Consider the following 17,012-nt stretch of genomic DNA (forward strand, 5'->3'; position numbering starts at 1 on the left):
ATACCTAGATTAGTGCATTTTTGGACTGCCTCAGTAAGCCTTAAGAAAGAAAAAGAGCAGGATTTTCATCTTTTTCTTGAGTCACTTCCCCAATCATATCATAGTTAACATGAATGTGAGAGATTTTTAGCATACCAGACGCTGGCACCACCGGCTTGATATGTCCCCTGTGGCTCAGTTAAAGGGACTGCATCATCAGTCACTGGATTAGCCCTGTCTTGGCTAAGGAGATGATCAGCATGAGTCTGGGCTGCTTGCCATATCCGTTTCTTTTCATCAGGGGTTAAAGTGGCATTTAGGATGTAATAAAGATCATTCCAAGTTAAATGACAGGCCTGTGTAAGGCGGAGGGATTTTTTTTCTATATCTTGTAGGATTTTCTGAAAAAGATCCCAATTTTTCTTCAATTTGTCTCCTATTAGAAATTGAGAAAGGCACCCGTGGAGGGCCCAAGAAATGAACCCGTTTAGGGCCCTCAGGTGCCGCTACCTCTCTGAGAGGAAACATGTCTTTGCTCTGGGTCCTGAACAATGGAGAGGGGCAGGGGGTTGAAATCTCTTGGGGTTTTGGAGTCATCGCTTCCTCTTTTGGTGGTTTCAGTGCTAGAGGATGGGGGTCTCTTCTCCGAAAGCTTTCTCTCCAGGGCAATAGAGAGGAGGCTCATCTGCTGAGTCAAAATCGGGGGCTGAGGATTCTAGGGGGTCTTTTAGGGGCTTTAGATAAGGATTCTTTTGTGATGGAGGGGGAGAGAGAGCAAAAGAGGATTTGATAGGGAGAACAGCCCTTGCAGAGAGAAGGAGGGCTTCTAAGGTCTCAGAAAGCTTGAATATAGGGAACATCTGACCATTTCAGCTCTGTCTGAGGAAGTTTGTGAGATTTGATAAAATATTGAAATCAAAAGTACCAAACTCAGGACAGTGGTTTTGGTTATCCAGTTTTTACTGAGGCTAAATTTGAGTGCAAAGTGACATGAGTTTATGAAACTTAAGATCGGTCAAGACTAGAGGTTTGAGGTTTCATTTTACACAGACCAAGGGAGAGTCTCATGAAATGGATTGGTTTGAACCCACAGCAAATCGCTAGCAACTGTCCAGTCGAGAGAAAAAGTTGTCACCTAAACTTTTGACTGGGCAAAGAGAGAGAGAGAGACTCTGAAGGAGGGATGGGCATTCCCAAAGTAGCTTCCCAGAGGACCTTTTGGCTGGAGGGTTGCCTGGGAACCCGGAAAGAATGATAGTCTATGGCGCCCTAGAGTACCATTCGAGCTTACATGGGCTACTGGGGCAAGTGAGAATTTGTGGTGGATGGAGGGAGGTTGAATGGCAAAAGCCCTCTGTCCTGGAGTTGGTCAGTCTCGAGGAAAAGAAAGTGTAGAGTAAAGAGGGAGAGAGAGAGAGAGAGAGAGAGAGAGAGAGACCAATATTCCTCGGGTTACATGGAAAACCAATAAAGCCCTTACACAGGACTTGTACCACTCATGAACGCACAGGGCATCCTCTCGAGGAGGTCTTGAAAGCCTGGGCAGGAAAGTGTGCTTGGCAGGCTTCCACGCTCAGAAGAGCTGGCTGTAGAGAATGAGAGGGAACCTCAAACTCCCAGGTTTTGTCATCAAAAAATTTAGAGTAAGGGAATTAGAGAAGGTGAGGTTCGGTGAAAGAACAAGACTGGCGCATTAGAGGAACAGATCACCTTTAATGAGGCGAGAAGGGGCAGCAGTCAGATTAGCGAGATGCTGCACTAACCCAAGAAAAGAGTAAGTATATATGGGCATATGTGTGGATATCTAATGTCTTAAGGCGGCCTGTTCTTCTCCAAGGTTGTTCGGAGCAGTAGTTAGCTCTTAAATGGCTGGGGCAAGGAATTCTGAGATTGGCCTGAGGTTTGGACCCGCTGGGAGCTAGGCATAATCAACCTTAAGGTCCTTTTTTTTTTTTTCCTTTGGGTGAGAGAGTTATTTGTTTTGCTTAGAATGGTGGGGAGGACCTGGAGGAGAGTTTTAACTCCAGGCCATGTTGAGCACTGAAACTTTCCTTCACACTCAATGTGTGTTCTGAAAAAAAAGGACAAACGAGGAATTCTGGTTTGTCAGGAGTTCTTCAGAGCAGGATACTGGAGTGGGTAGCTGTTCCCTTCTCCAGTGGATCTTCCCAACCCAGGGACCAAACCCAGGTGTCCTGTGTTGCAAGCAGATTCTAAACCATCTAAGCCACCAAGAAAGCCCAAGAATACTGGAATGGGTAGCCTATGCCTTCTCAATGGGATCTTCCTGAACCAGGAATCTAACCAGGAGCTACCAAGGAAGCCCACATTTTTATTACTTCCTCCAAGTACTTATTGTGTGCAAATGAAAGAATGTTGAACAATGACATCATATATTATGGTTTTACACAGAGTATACTTCACAGTGTATTCTAAATAGGGGACTTCTCAGATGGCTAAGTGATAAAGAACCTGCTTGCTAATGCAAGACATGGGACATGGGCGATGCAGGCTCAATCACTAGGTCGAGAAGATTCCCTGAAGGAGGAAATGGGAACCCACTCCAATAGTCTTGCCTGGAGGTTTCCATGACCAGAGGAGACTGGCAGGCTATGCAGTCCATGGGGTCACAAAGACGTGGACACGGCTGAACAGACACACCACAACCATGCTATAAATAATTTTTGTAAAATCTTTTATTTGAAATTCTATTTTTCAGTGGTTCTTACATTCTTTTAAGCTATCTTATCCTAGAAATCTATTGTTGCAGCCATATATCTTTTGACTAGCATGGAATTTTGTTGTCTTTTTCTTCATATTTTAGCATTTGGGAGGTTTACTCTATGCCTGTCCATTTTTTTTCTTCTTCTTCTTTTTTTTTTTTTTAATGCACTCTTGAGGGAGAATACTCTAAGTTGTACAACAATTTTACATTAATTTTTAAATCACGTTGCAACATTCCTCAGATTATTCAGAATTAAGTCAAGTGAACTGGGGAAAAAGCAACATATTCAATATTTGTTTAATCTTTCCTTCAAGGCATGTGTTTTTTGTGTCCATTCACTCAAGCTTACTTCTAAGTAAGTATCTGATAAGGGGTTCATCCCCAAAACATTAAGGAGCTCCTACAGTAGCTAAAATCAATGACAAAATCATGTCTGATAATCTCATTTTACTATGTGCTAAGGAGTTAAATGGAAGTTTCTCCAGAGAGGATATACAAATGGCGAACAGGTATATATATATATATATATAAAAGATCAATGTCATCAGTCATCAGGAAAATGCATATCGAACCCACAATGAGATATTACCACACATCTGTCAAGATGACTATTAAATAATAATAAAAATAACAATAACAACAAAACACAGCAAATGTTGGTAAGGATGTCACTCATTGGCACGCAGTTTTTTGGAATGTAAAATAGTGCAATGGTGATGGAAAGAGTATGGAGTTCCTACAAAAATAAACTTTTGTAGAAATTTTGCAAAATTAAGAAAAAAACTCTGCAAAATTAAAAGTAGGACTACTTTCCATATAGTCTTGGGGAATAGAATAATTTGACCATTGTGACAGGGTATCCGAGGTAATAAGTAATTTTTTCCATGATAATTCAAGTTAAAAATGAATAAAAGAAACACATGGAACAAAATGAGGGATTGATTTTAAGAGACACATTTGGAAAAAATTGAGCTTTTTTTTTTTTTTTTTTCTTTTGGCTAAACCACAACTCAGTAATAACTTGCCAAAACCTGTTGTCTTTGGTCTTAACTAGTGCCAGGTTGTCATCAAATATCTGGTGGAAGTAATCCTAAGAGTTGATTCCTGCCCCAAAGGAAGTTTAAAAAGTTGTCAAAGCATTTTGAAAACCCCAATTTGTGGAGTAATAGCAAATATTGAGTAACATTTTTCCTTTCCTTGTGCCTGTGGCTTAAAATTTGTTTCCCAATAGCATTCTGCCAAGCCTCCATCTAATCTGTTTGGTTTTGATTGAATAGATGACAGGATTGAGCATGGGAGGCACAAAGAGAAAAATGAGAGACATAACAGTGTACACCAACCGGGGGACCTGCCTACCAAAACGGGCAGTCATGGACACACCAATCCTGGGCACGTAGAAGATGAGCACAGCACACAGATGTGACACACACGTGTTGAGGGTCTTTAACCGTTCCTCCCGAGATGCAATGGCAAGAACAGAGCACAGGATGAGCACGTATGAGAAGAGAATGAGTGTAGAGTCCAGGCCAAAGGTAAACATGACAATGATGAGACCGAAAATATTGTTGATGGTGATGTCACCACAGGGAAGGTGGATGAGATCTGAATGAAGGCAGTAGGCATGGGACAGTACATTGGCTTTGCAGAAGGGCAACCTCTTCAGAAGGAAAGGCAGTGGGAAAATCAAACAGAAGCTGCGGATGATGGCCCACAAGCCCATGCGTATAACACGGGAATCTGTGAGCATGGTGGTGTAGTACAGAGGGTTACAAATGGCCACATAGCGGTCAAAACTCATAACCAGCAAGACCCCTGATTCCATGACAGTGAAGAAGTGGATAAAGAATATTTGAGCCATGCAAGAACCAAAACTGATCGTCCTTAACTGGAAGCAAAATACGGTGAGCACGGTGGGCAGTGTGGAGAAAGACACACCTAGATCATTAACTGAGAGTAGGGACAGGAAGTAGTACATAGGCTGATGCAAACTCTGCTCCTCCTTGACAATGAAAAGGATAAGGCCATTGCCCACAATGGAGACAATGTAGAGGGTACCAAAGAGCAAGAACATCCAGTGTTGGGAGTTCTCCAGCTCTGGGAGCCCTGTCAGGGTGATGGTTTTCAACTCTGAGCTGTTGTAGAGGATACCTCCCATGCTGTGAGAACTTGAACTGTAGGACCACCACCTGTAGAGAAGATAGACATACAGCTTATTCATGACCTATTTTAAGTCTCTCTTATGCCATCCAGATGCTTATTTATAGCTTCATCAGTTTTGTTTACCACATCACTCCTTGCCCCTCATGCTCCCCATGGTTTCTAGAACTGCCTAAGTGTTTTCAGAAGGCTATCCAGCTGACACAACAGATCACATTATGTTCCTCTGTACCTGTGCCTATCTCCACCATGCTCTTCCCCACATTCAAAGCTATGAACTTGTTATCAATCTACAGGCAGCACTTTGTTTGAGACTACTTCCTGGACTGTTCTGAGCATTCCAATTACTCATTAAGCTTTAAACTTTTTCTCTTTTCACTCTCTCACTCTACTGACTCTACTGATAAGTAACATCTGCACAGTATCATGACTCTCCACCTTCCTTACTTCTACACAGTCTCCCAGTTCTGTCTTGCATTTATCCAGACAGAGGATCGATAGACAGGAAGATATAAGTTCACAGAGACAATCTTCCAGACATACATCAAAATGCACTAGGACTCCCTTATATCCACTCACCTGTTCATTCTTCAATCTACCTTATGGCATTCATTTTCACCATGAATAACTTATTATACTAAAATATTTTCTTAATAATTTCTTTCAGATCTAAATAGAACCTGAAAGTCACATGTCTAATAATCAGTTCTCTTATCCATGGCTATACAGATAATGGGCTCTTATCTGTGTTTTCCATCTCTTTGAATAATACTATTATTATAACTAAGTTTGAGATGCAAAATTCAAAGATCACATTTCCAAGTTCTTTCTTTTTTTGTTCTTACTGTTGTTCAGTCACTAAGTCGTGTCCCATTCTTTGAGACCCAATAGAATGCAGCATGCCAAACTCCCCCGTTCTTCACCATCACTTGGAGTTTGCTGAAATTCATGTCTATTGAGTTGGTGATGCCATCCAACCACCTCATCCTCTGTCACCCTCTTCTCCTTTTGCCTTCAATCTTTCCCAGCATCAGGTTCTTTTTCAATGAGTTGTCTCTTCACATTAAGTGGCCAAAGTATTGGAGATTCAGCTTCAACATCAGTCCTTCCAATTATATTCAGGACTGATTAGCTTTAGGATGGACTGCTTTGATTTCCTTGCTGTCCAAGGGACTCGCAACAGTCTTCTCCACAATCTGAAAGCATCAGTTCTCCAGCACTCAGCCTTCTTTATGGTCCAGCTCACATCAATACATGACTACTGGAAAAATCATAGTTTTGACTGACAGACTTTGGTTGGCAAACTGATGTCTCTGCTTTTTAATACCTTGTCTAGGTTTATCATAGCTTTTCTTCCAAGGAGCAAGCATCTTTTAACTTCAAGGCTGCAGTCACCATCCACAGTGATTTTGGAGTCAAGAAGCCCATTATACAGAGTGAAGTAAGTCAGAAAGATAAAGAACATTACAGTATACTAACACATATATACAGAATTTAGATAGATGGTGGCAATAACCCTATATGCAAAACAGAAAAAGAGACACAGAAATACAGAACAGACTTTTGAACTCTGGGGGAGAACGTGAGGGTGGGATGTTTTGAAAGAACAGCATGTATATTATCTATGGTGAAACGGACCACCAGCCCAGGTGGGATGCATGAGTCAGGTGCTCGGGCCTGGTGCACTGGGAGGACCCTGAGGAGTCGGGTGGGGAGGGAGGTGGGAGGGTGGATCGGGATGGGGAATACATGTAACTATATGGCTGATTCATGTCAATGTATGACAAAACCCACTGAAATGTTGTAAAGTGATTGGCCTCCAACTAATAAAATAATATTAAAAAAAAAAAGAAAAGAAAAGAAAATAAAGTCTGTCACTGTTTTCACTTTTCCCCATCTATTTGCCATGAAGTGATGGGATCAGATGCCATGATCTTTGTTTTTTAAAGTTTAGTTTTAAACCATCTTTTTCATTGTCCTCTTTCACCATTATCAAGAGGCTCTTTAGTTCCTGCAGCTTCTATATTAAATGGGACAAGATAAAGAAAACAATGACCCAGCTCCTTCTGCCAGCACTTTTGCCCATTTGTTTCTGCTTGTAGTCTCACACTTCAGATCCAAGACATCACATTTTTATACCATAACATCTTATTTTAGCGAATCCCATGGCTCTATTTCATTCTCTATTCTGGTTAGGATAGTATTTCCAGAGGGCTGATCTGAAAGTGGCACTTTTTTTAGTAGAAACCTTGAATGCCCCTTCATTACCAAACAGTTCAATCCAAACTCACAAGCCTAGAAATAAAAGTCCTCTGTGATCAGTACTAAATCAATATTTCTGTTCTCAGTTCTCAACATTATCCTTCCTTGTACCTCAAATACCCATATAAGTCTACTTGCTGTTACTCAAACTTCAACTACAGCTCCTCAAATCCCAGGGTTTCCCAGAATGTGTCAACATACCCATTCATTCCATCTTCCAGGTTCCAGGATCGATGATGCCTTCATCCTCCAAGAAATTCTAACTGGTCAATGCAGTGGAGGTAACTGTTCTCCTCTCCTCACGCTGTCATAAGTGGTAGATTTACATCTCCTTTTGTGCCTGTTTCTCTGCCTGTTCTGCGTTAGAACTTCCTATTATAGAGTTATCATAGTTCCTGTTGAATTATGAAATGTATCTCCCCTTGTGACTCACCAGTTCCAGGAGATCAACATTGACACTTACACACTGTTTCAGTCCCTGCTGTGCTCAGAGCAAGCCCCAACACAGGAGATACACTCAGAAAGTCACTAATCCCACAAGATTTTTATTCTCTTTGTTTGTAAATCCGAGGGTCTAAGAAACTTTGCAAACAGGGTAGTGAAGATTCAAAAGTAAGCTGTTTTAGCATGTATATTATCTGTGGTGAAACAGACCACCAGCCCAGGTGGGAGGCATGAGTCAAGTGCTCGGGCCTGTTGGGCTGGGAAGATCCAGAGGAATCGGGTGGAGAGGGAGGTGGGATGGGAGACCGGGATGGGGAATTCGTGTAACTCTATGGCTGATTCACATCAATGTATGACAAAACCCACTGAAAAATAAAAAAATAAATTAATTAAAAAAAAAAAAAAAGTAAGCTGTTTTGAAAAACCTTTAGGACCAAATACTTTGCAAATCTCAATTCTAGACCTGCTCTAAATCTGCTCTTCTTGCCTTTACTTTGCTTTTGCTCTTCCACCTGCATTGGGACTCCTCTATCCTTTCTTCTCAGGATGCCTTCTTTTTCCCCCATTCCACTTTCATAAAATTGTTTGTTTTTCCTATTTGTAAGCTCATCCTAAATATTTTTGTTTGCCTCTGCTCGCAATATGCAGATGTCCTTGATTTGGAGGTTTTTTTTTTTTTTTTTTAAACACTACTTAGGGTCTTACCAAGTGTCTTCAAAAGCAATCAATGTCTTTTTAAAATCCTCTGCCCATACTCATTTATTCTGAGAAAAGAGCAGTGGAGTGAGGGGTAATTATTCATATGAAGACATCTACATCCAAACTACAGTCTAATAAAGAAGAATCTCTGCAGAAAAAGGCATATATGACATGGAAACCATGGCAAGATTTCAGAAAACAGGAGTAACAAATGGAAAAGAGAGAACCATAAAGTGATTCTTTAAAGTGGAAATATGCAGAAAAATAATTTAAAAGCCTGACTCTTCTAGGCACAACCTTTCTCTATTCATATTGTCATATTATAACACTCAGAATTTCTAAGCTAGTCAGAGTGCCTCAGAGCCTGAGCCTGGAGTGTCTGACACTTCACTTTACCTACCTGAAAGATCTGTGTCCGGAGGGTGCAGGGGAAGGAAGGGCAGTTGTGAGGGCCCTACCCATACCCCCCGCCTCATGTGCCAACTCCCTGGCCTGAGCAGTATAAGGCTGCATCCAGGACGTCCCTTGAGCATTGATCAGCTCAGCAGCCCAGGACTGCTGGGAATATGGAGCATCTGCAGTGCCCCTCCCTCTCGGACTTGGTAGTTCATTGCTCAGAGGGATATTTAGCAACAGAATGATCAGAAGTAGAAGTGACATGCAAGAATATTGTATCTAGCCTTCATTTTACAGAAGAGGTCATTAGAACTTAGAAAGAAAAAGAGTTATTGCAATTTTCTACAGCTTCTTAGTGGCAGAATATTTAAACCTACATCTTCTAAGACAGTTGATGGCCTTTCCACCCTATAATTATGACCAATACCCACAAGAAATGCTGTGTCCTATCTATGTCCTAGGCAGATATTATTGTTATCTATATTATGCACATAGGGAAACTGAGGCACAGTGAATTAAGTAAATTTTTCAAAGTCACAAAATATATAAGTGGTAGGGCTAACGTTTGAACATAGGTGCTCACAAAATATATAAGTGGCAGGACTAACGTTTGAACATATTATGTTCAAACCATTATGTTGAATGGCCATACTGTGAGTTCAGACGGGACATGCCTCTGTTTCCTTCTCCGTGGATTCTTTCTTAGCTTAACATGGGACTGGCATATCAGGGGTGCTCTGTGAACATTCACTGAATAAGCAGATTTGTCACTTGGTATCTCCCAGATCTCCAGTCAAACTAAGAACATGGATGTTACACATGTTTTGCCAGAGAAGGCAATACACATAAAGGACAAGAATTGCAACATTTTTCAAAGCAGCACCACTGATTGAAATCACACCAACTTGGGTTTGCAAATCAGACTGCCTGAGTTTGCCTCCTGTCCTTCACTGGCTAGCTATGTGATCCTGGTCGATCAATCTATACAGTGCATCTCAGGGTCTTCCCCTCTAAAGCAAGAAAAATAATTTAACTACTTCATAGGCTTGAGGATAAGACTTAATGAGTGTTAATAATAAGATATGTAATAAAATAACCCTTTAACCTTGACTGTCACATAATAACCTATCAAGAAAGGTTATCCATAGTATACATTGCAGCTGGTAAAATGAGCATGGTCTGTGCTGTGCTTAGGCTACTCTGAATGACTGGTGGAGTTAGTGCAGTTGAATAAAGAGACCCTGTGCCCTGAGGCCTGACAATGAGGCCTGCAACAGATGGATGTGCTGTCATTTTGCTTGAAACTAATTACCGTTTGACTGCAGAGTAGGTTTCTGGTGAATTTGGATAAACGGAGCCAAAGTTTGAGGTGTTTCCTCAAACAGGGAAGATGAGTATCCTGAGGTCAGAATCAGGCCCCATAGATAGAGACATGGGCCCGTCACAGACCACAGCCATATCTGAAAGGGAATAGCTCTCCCAGGATAGAACCATTTAACACTTGAGAGGAGCATGTGGCAAGCACCTTGGTAGGATGTCAGCAGGGGCACAAATCTTCAGAGTTCTCCCTTATGAGGCTCCCCTTCTGTAACTCTCAGGGTATTTTTATTTGCCTCCTTTCCTCTCTCTCTCTCCTTACCCCTTCTCTCTGGCTCTGATTGTACCAAAACAGGTGTACATTCTATGGCAAAGTAGAAAACACAGATAAATAAATAATAAATCTTTTCAAAGCTCACTAGCCAGAATCAACTATTAATATTATTGTTACATGTTCCAAATACTTTTTTGATGGAAATATATAAATGTTTAACAACAATATTATATAATAGAAATTTTACCAACAAAATATCTTGACAGTACGTTATAAAAACTTTTCATAAAATATTTTATTTAAGATATCACTTTACAGTGGTTCATACATTCTTCTAAGCTATCCTATCCTAAAACTACTGTTGCAGCCTGATCTTCCTTGTTGATTAGTAATTTTTTTTTTCTTCATGTTTTAATATTTGGGAGGTGAAAATGAAAGTTGCTTCAGCCGTGTCTGACTCTTTGAAACCTCATGGACTATACAGTCTATGGAATTTTCTAGGACAGAATACTGGAGTGGGAAGCCTTTCTCTTCTCCAGGGGATCCTCCCAACCCAGGAATTGAACCTAGGTCTCCTGCATTGCAGGCAGATTCTTTACCAGCTGAGCCACAAAAAAGCCCATTTGGGAAATCTACCCTAATTTTGTCTCATTTTTTCTTTTTCTTTTTTAGAAATGGTGGTGGTGTGTAATCTATATTTTACAAGAGTTCTAAATTAATGTTTATATCATGTTGTAGTACCCAGATTATTCAGAATTAAGTCAAATTTACTACGGCGGCACAAATTGCACTTTCAGTATCTTTCCATCAAGGCACATGCTTTTGTGTCCATTCACTCAATTTTACTGCTAAGTAGGCATCTGAGAAGTGGTTCACCTCCCAAACATGTGATGAGCTCCTACAGTAGCAAAAACAAAGACAGAAACACACCTGGTAATCACGTTTTACTAGGCACTGAGGAGTTGAATGGAAATTTTTCAAAGAAAACATACAAAGGGCAACATAGGAAAGTGTAGGAAAGGAAACGCTCCATGTCACTGATCACCAGGAAAATGCATGTTTAAATCATGTGCCTGCCTGTCTGCATCTGTGCTCAGTCACTTCAGTCGTGTCTGACTCTTTGTGGCCCTATGAACTGTAGCCCACCAGGCTCTTTGGTCCATGGGATTCTCCAGGCAAGAATACTGGAGTGGGCTGCCATTTCCCCCTGCAGGGGATTTTCCCCAGCCAGGAACTGAACCAACATCTCTTGTTGTTCCTGCATTACGGGCGGATTCTTACTGCAGAGCCACCAGGCAAGCCCGTATGAAAACACAATGACTATTAAACACAACAGAGATAAGAGGTGTTGATGAGGCTGTCAGACCCTTGCACAGTGGTGTTGGAAATGCAAAATAATGCAACTGCTGTGGAAAGGAGTATGAACATTCCACAAAGAATTAAAAATAGAACTACCTTTGACATAGACTTGGGGAAAAAGACTCACTAACCGTTATAACAGTGGTCCCATTGTAATTAGTAATTTTTTCTGTGATGATTCACTCTAACAATGGATAATAGAAACACATTGTGATAAAATGAAGGAGTAATTGCCAGGATGTGCTTGTTGGGATTAAAAAAGAAAACTGAACAACGATTTCTCTAACTTACAACTCAGTGTACCTTGCCAAAACCTTTTGGCAGGTCTTAATTAGTACAAGGTCATCAAACATCTGGAGGCAGAAATACGAAAAGGAAGTTTAAAAAGTTGTCAAAACAGGTTATGGAAACTCAAATTTATGGAGTAATAGTAAATATTCTTTGAGGTTTGAAATCTTTATATGTTTCTTGTTTAAAACTTGGTTCCCACTAGCATTCGACTAAGCTGCCTTCTAATCTCTTTGGTTTTGATAGAATAGATGACAGGGTTGAGTATGGGAGGCACAAAGAGATAAATGAGGGACAAGACTGTGTGCACAAATCGGGGGGCATGCCTCCCATAGCGGGCAGTCATGGAGACACCAACCATGGGCATATAGAAAATGAGCACAGCACACAGATGTGACACACACGTGTTGAGGGTCTTTAACCGTTCCTCCCGAGATGCAATGGCAAGTACAGAGCGCAGGATGAGCACATACGAGAAGAGAATGAGTGCAGAGTCCAGGCCAAAGGTAAACATGACAGTGAAGAGACCAAAAATATTGTTGATGGTGATGTCACCACAGGGAAGGTGGATGAGATCTGAATGAAGGCAGTAAGCATGGGACAGTACATTGGCCTTGCAGAAGGTCAGTCTCTTCAGAAGGAAAGGCAGTGGAAAAACCATGCAGAAACTGCGGGTGATTACCCACAAGCACATGCATGCAACACGGGAAACTCTGAGCATGGTGGTGTAGCGCAGAGGGTTACAGATGGCCACATAGCGGTCAAAACTCATAACCAGCAGGACTCCTGACTCCATCAAAGAGAAGAAGTGGATAAAGAACATTTGAGCCATGCAGGAATCAAAGCTGATCTTCCTTAAGTGGGAACAAAATGTGGTAAGCACGGTGGGCAGTGTGGAGAAAGATACACCTAGATCATTAACTGAGAGCAGGGACAGGAAGTAGTACATAGGCTGATGCAAATTCTGCTCCTCCTTGACAATGAAAAGGATAAGGGCATTGCCCACAATAGAGACAAGGTAGAGAGTACCGAGGAGCAAGAGCATCCAGTGTTGGGAGTTCTCCAGCTCTGGGAGCCCTGTCAGGGTGAAAGTTGGCAACCCTGAGCTGTTGTATAGGACACCTCCCATGCTGGGAGGACTGGTATTGTAGGACTTGTACTGGAGGAACACCACCTGTAGAGAAGACAGACGTACAGTTTATTCATCACCTGTTGTCTCCCTTATGCCATCCAGACCATTACTCAATAGCTTAATCAAGTTTGTTTACCACATCACTCCTTGCCCCCCTGCTCCCCATGGTTTCTGGAATTGTCTAAGTGTTTGCAGGTGATCCAGCTGGCTCAACAGGTCACATTATGTTCCTCTGTACCTTTGCCTATCTCCACCATGCTCTTCCTCACATTCCAAGCTAGGAACTTGTTATCAAACTATAGGCATCACTTTGTTCAAGACCTAAGGCATCATTCTCCTGATGACTACTTCCTTGACTGTTCTGAACATTCCAATTACTTACCAAGGTGTAAATTTTTTATCTTTCCACTCTCACACTCTACTGAATATCTGCTGCTTATCATGACTCCCCAGCTCTCTTACTCGTATTTAGTCTCCCAGTTCTTCCTTCCATCCCATCAGTTAGAATGTAGATGAGTAGAAAGATACCTGTCCATAGCAATAACCTTCCAGACTTTAATCAAGATGCATTAGATGTCTCTTCTTTATCTTTTCATCCTTCTATCCATTTATCCTATGACATTATATTTTCTGCACGAATGACTTAGTATACTGGAAATCTTTTCTTAATAATTTCCTTCAAACTGAATTGTTTCCAGCTCCTGAAAACCAGAGGATTAATAATCACTTCTGTATATAGTGGATCTGGTTCTTATCTGTGTTCTCCAGTTCTTTGAATAATACTGTAATTGTGCCTGAGACTAAGACTCAGAAATCCAAACTTTATATTGTTTCTGTCTTTCCTTTACCTACTACATTAAATTAGAGCACAGTCAATGAAAATACTGAACCCTAAGTGCATCTGCCAGCACTTTTCTGCAGTTCCTTCCACTTAACATTCTTATATTTTGCTTCCAAGACATCACATTTATATGCCTATAATAATGCCCTCTTAATGAATCTCCTGCTTCTATATCATTGTCTAATCTGGAATAGGTCTAATATTTTCTAAAGGCAGCTCTGCAAATGGGACTATTCTGATTAGAAAGTTTGACACCAAAGTGTCAAAACCAAAGTCACAAGTCTCGAGTTAAAGGTCCTGTATAGTCCAGTACTAGATCAATATTTTTGGTCTCAATTCTCAGAATTTCCTACTTGTATCTCAAGCACCCAGACTGATTATCCATATTAATATAGCAATATTCTTTGCTATTATTCAAACATCAACTACAGCTCCCAGCCTCTTGAGTTTCCCAGAATGTCTGAACATATCTATTTAACCCATCTTCTGGGGCTGAGGATCAATGATCCCCTCCTCCTCCATGAAAATCTGAATGGTCATTGCAGTGGAGATAACTGATCTCCTCTCTTTACCACTCACATAAGCTGTAGATTTGCAGCTCTTTTTGTGCTTATTTCTGCCTGTTCTACAGTAGAGCTTCCTATTACGGAGTTAGGATAGTTCCTGTTGAATTAAGAAACTTATCTCCCCTTCTGACTCACCAGCTCCAAGAGATCCACACTGACACTCATTCATTGCTTCAGTCCCTGCTGTGCTCAGTGCAAGGCCAAACACAGGAGAGGCACTCACAAAGTCACTGATCCCACAGGATTTTGATTCTCTTTGTTTGTAAATTGGAAGAGCTGAGGAATTTTGCTAATGGGGTTGTGAAACTCCAAAAGTAAACTACTGTGAAAAGCCTTAAGACCAGCTCTAACTCAATACCTCCAGGCTTTCATCTGGCTTTGTTCCTCCACCTGTATTAGGACTCCTTTATCTTTTTATGTCAGGGCTCATTTTTCCCTCCATTCTGCATTCTTAAAATCTCTTTGTTTTTCCAATATGCAAGCTCTTCCTAAACATTTCTGTTTGCCTCTGTGTGCAATAGGCAATATCCCTGATTTGAAGATTTTTTTAGGCACTAAATAGAGTCTTGCCAAGTGGCTTCCAAAGCAGCCAATGTCTTTTTATAGACTCCCCCCACCACCCCACACCAGTTTGTTCTGAGACTTGGGTAAGAGTGCTTATTTATTGCAGAACATCTACCTCCAAACTACAGCCCATTGGAGTATCCCTTCAGTTAAATGAATGTCTGAATCTGAAAGCATCAGAAGATTTCAGAGAACAAGAGCACTAAATAGAAAATGTAGAACCAGGAAAGGGAAAATATGCAGAAAAATTTAAAAAAACAAAACCAGAAACTCCTGACTCCTATAGGGACAGCCTTTCTGTCTTCAGATTGTCATAACACTGAGGATTTCTAAGCTGAGTCAGAGTGCCTTAGTGCCTGAGTCTGGAGTGTGTGATACTCCACGTTACCTACCTCAGAGAGTTCCTGGAGGGGCAGAGGAAGCAAGAGGCCCTGCCCATACCACCTGCATCCTCTGCCTACTCCCTGGGCTAGGCAATATAAGGCTAAATCCAGGAAGTCCCTTGAGTGTTTATCAGCTCAGGAGCTCATGGACTGCTGGGAATATGGAGCATCTGTGTTCGTCCCTCTCTGACTTAATAGTTTGTTCCTTACATGGGTATGTAGGAATATGAATGATCAGAACTGGAAATGACATGCGAGGATATTGTACCCAGTTGCTCATTTTATAAAAGAGATCATTAGAGCCTAGAAAGGAAAAGAGGCATCTCAATTTATACAGCTTGTCAGTGGCAGAACATGGAAAATGAGGTCTTCTAGGTTAGTTTATGGCCTTTCCACTTTACAACTATGATCAATACCTACAAGAAATGCTGTATCCTCTAAAAAGTGCTTAAAACCCATGTAAGTTAGGCATTTGGATTTAATAGATCTTGTGAAATTCTGTCCTCGATTATCCTTGAAATTGACCCCAAGCATGATAAGAAGCACTGGTTCACTGTGACTGCCCACACACATTGCATAATTATAGGTCAAATTATAAAAATTATTTAGCTTAATTAAGAAGGTGTTAATGTATACAGCTGCCTTCTTCACAAATATTTATTGAACACCTACTAGGGTGACAACACAACTAGTGAGGATTAACTGATAAGGTCTGAGCTCACTGTACCTGACCTTCAGTCCACTTACCTTGAGAAAGTTTCCAACATACACGCAGCTTCATTTCTTCACCTGTAAAATAGGTTATAATTATACTTTAGTCACAGACTGATTAGGATGAATAAGCAACAGAAAATAGGCAAAGGCATTTAACCTATTGGTTGCCATATAACACTTAATAGATAGTGACCAAAATACTGAATCTCCAATATTTTGGTCACCTGATGCAAATAGCTGACTCACTGGAAAAGTCCCTGATGCTGGGAAAGACTGAATGCAAAAGAAGAAGATATCAGAGGATGAGATATTTGGATGGCATCACCAACACAATGGACATAAACTTAGGCAAACTTCCAGAGATGGTGAGGGACAAAGTCACCTGGTGTGCTACAGTCCATGGGGTCACAGAGTAGGACATGGCTAGGTGACTGCACAACATGTGGCTATTTACATCCTAAACATTTTAAAGAAGATGTACATATATATGATGGAATATTGCTCGAAATAAAAAGGAACAAACTAATGCAGTTTGCAGCAACACGGGTTGACCTAGAGTGTGTCATACTGAGTGAAGTACGTCAGACAGAGAAGGAGAAATATCATATGACATTCCTTGTATGTGGACTCTACACAGTGATACACATGAACTTACAAAATAGAAAGAGACAGACTTAGGGAACAAACTTACGGTGGCCAGGGGGAAAGGGATAATTAGGGAGTTTGGGATGGGTATGTACACACTGTTATATTTAAAATGAATAACCAACATGGGCCTATTGTATAGTACATGGAACTCTGGTCAATGTTATGTGGCAGGCTGGATGGGAGGGCAGTTTGCGGGAAAATGGACACATGTATATGTAAGGCTGAGTCCCTTTTCTATCCAGCTGAAACTATCACAACATTGTT

At 41.0% G+C, this 17,012-nt stretch overlaps 2 protein-coding genes and 1 pseudogene across 2 annotated transcripts; 1 reads left to right on the top strand and 2 right to left on the bottom strand.

Moving 5' to 3' along the window:
* The window catches only part of LOC136175857 (olfactory receptor 52D1-like), a 35,221-nt pseudogene that overhangs the window by 3,754 nt on the left and 14,455 nt on the right, over positions 1-17,012 (top strand).
* On the bottom strand, positions 3,915-4,859 carry LOC136174346 (olfactory receptor 51I1-like). The gene has a single exon (XM_065944451.1). It carries the CDS (start codon positions 4,857-4,859, stop codon positions 3,915-3,917), a length of 945 nt encoding a protein of 314 aa, XP_065800523.1.
* Positions 12,085-13,029, bottom strand: LOC136174345 (olfactory receptor 51I2-like). The gene has a single exon (XM_065944450.1). The coding sequence runs from the start codon at positions 13,027-13,029 to the stop codon at positions 12,085-12,087; it is 945 nt and encodes a 314-aa protein (XP_065800522.1).

Source organism: Muntiacus reevesi, chromosome 9 (genome assembly GCF_963930625.1).
Source record: "Muntiacus reevesi chromosome 9, mMunRee1.1, whole genome shotgun sequence".
NCBI classification, from domain to species: domain Eukaryota; kingdom Metazoa; phylum Chordata; class Mammalia; order Artiodactyla; family Cervidae; genus Muntiacus; species Muntiacus reevesi.

Coding starts and splice junctions, on each gene's coding strand:
- LOC136174346 (XM_065944451.1), bottom strand. CDS start 4,859: ATGGGAGGTATCCTCTACAACAGCTCAGAGTTGAAAACCATCACCCTG.
- LOC136174345 (XM_065944450.1), bottom strand. CDS start 13,029: ATGGGAGGTGTCCTATACAACAGCTCAGGGTTGCCAACTTTCACCCTG.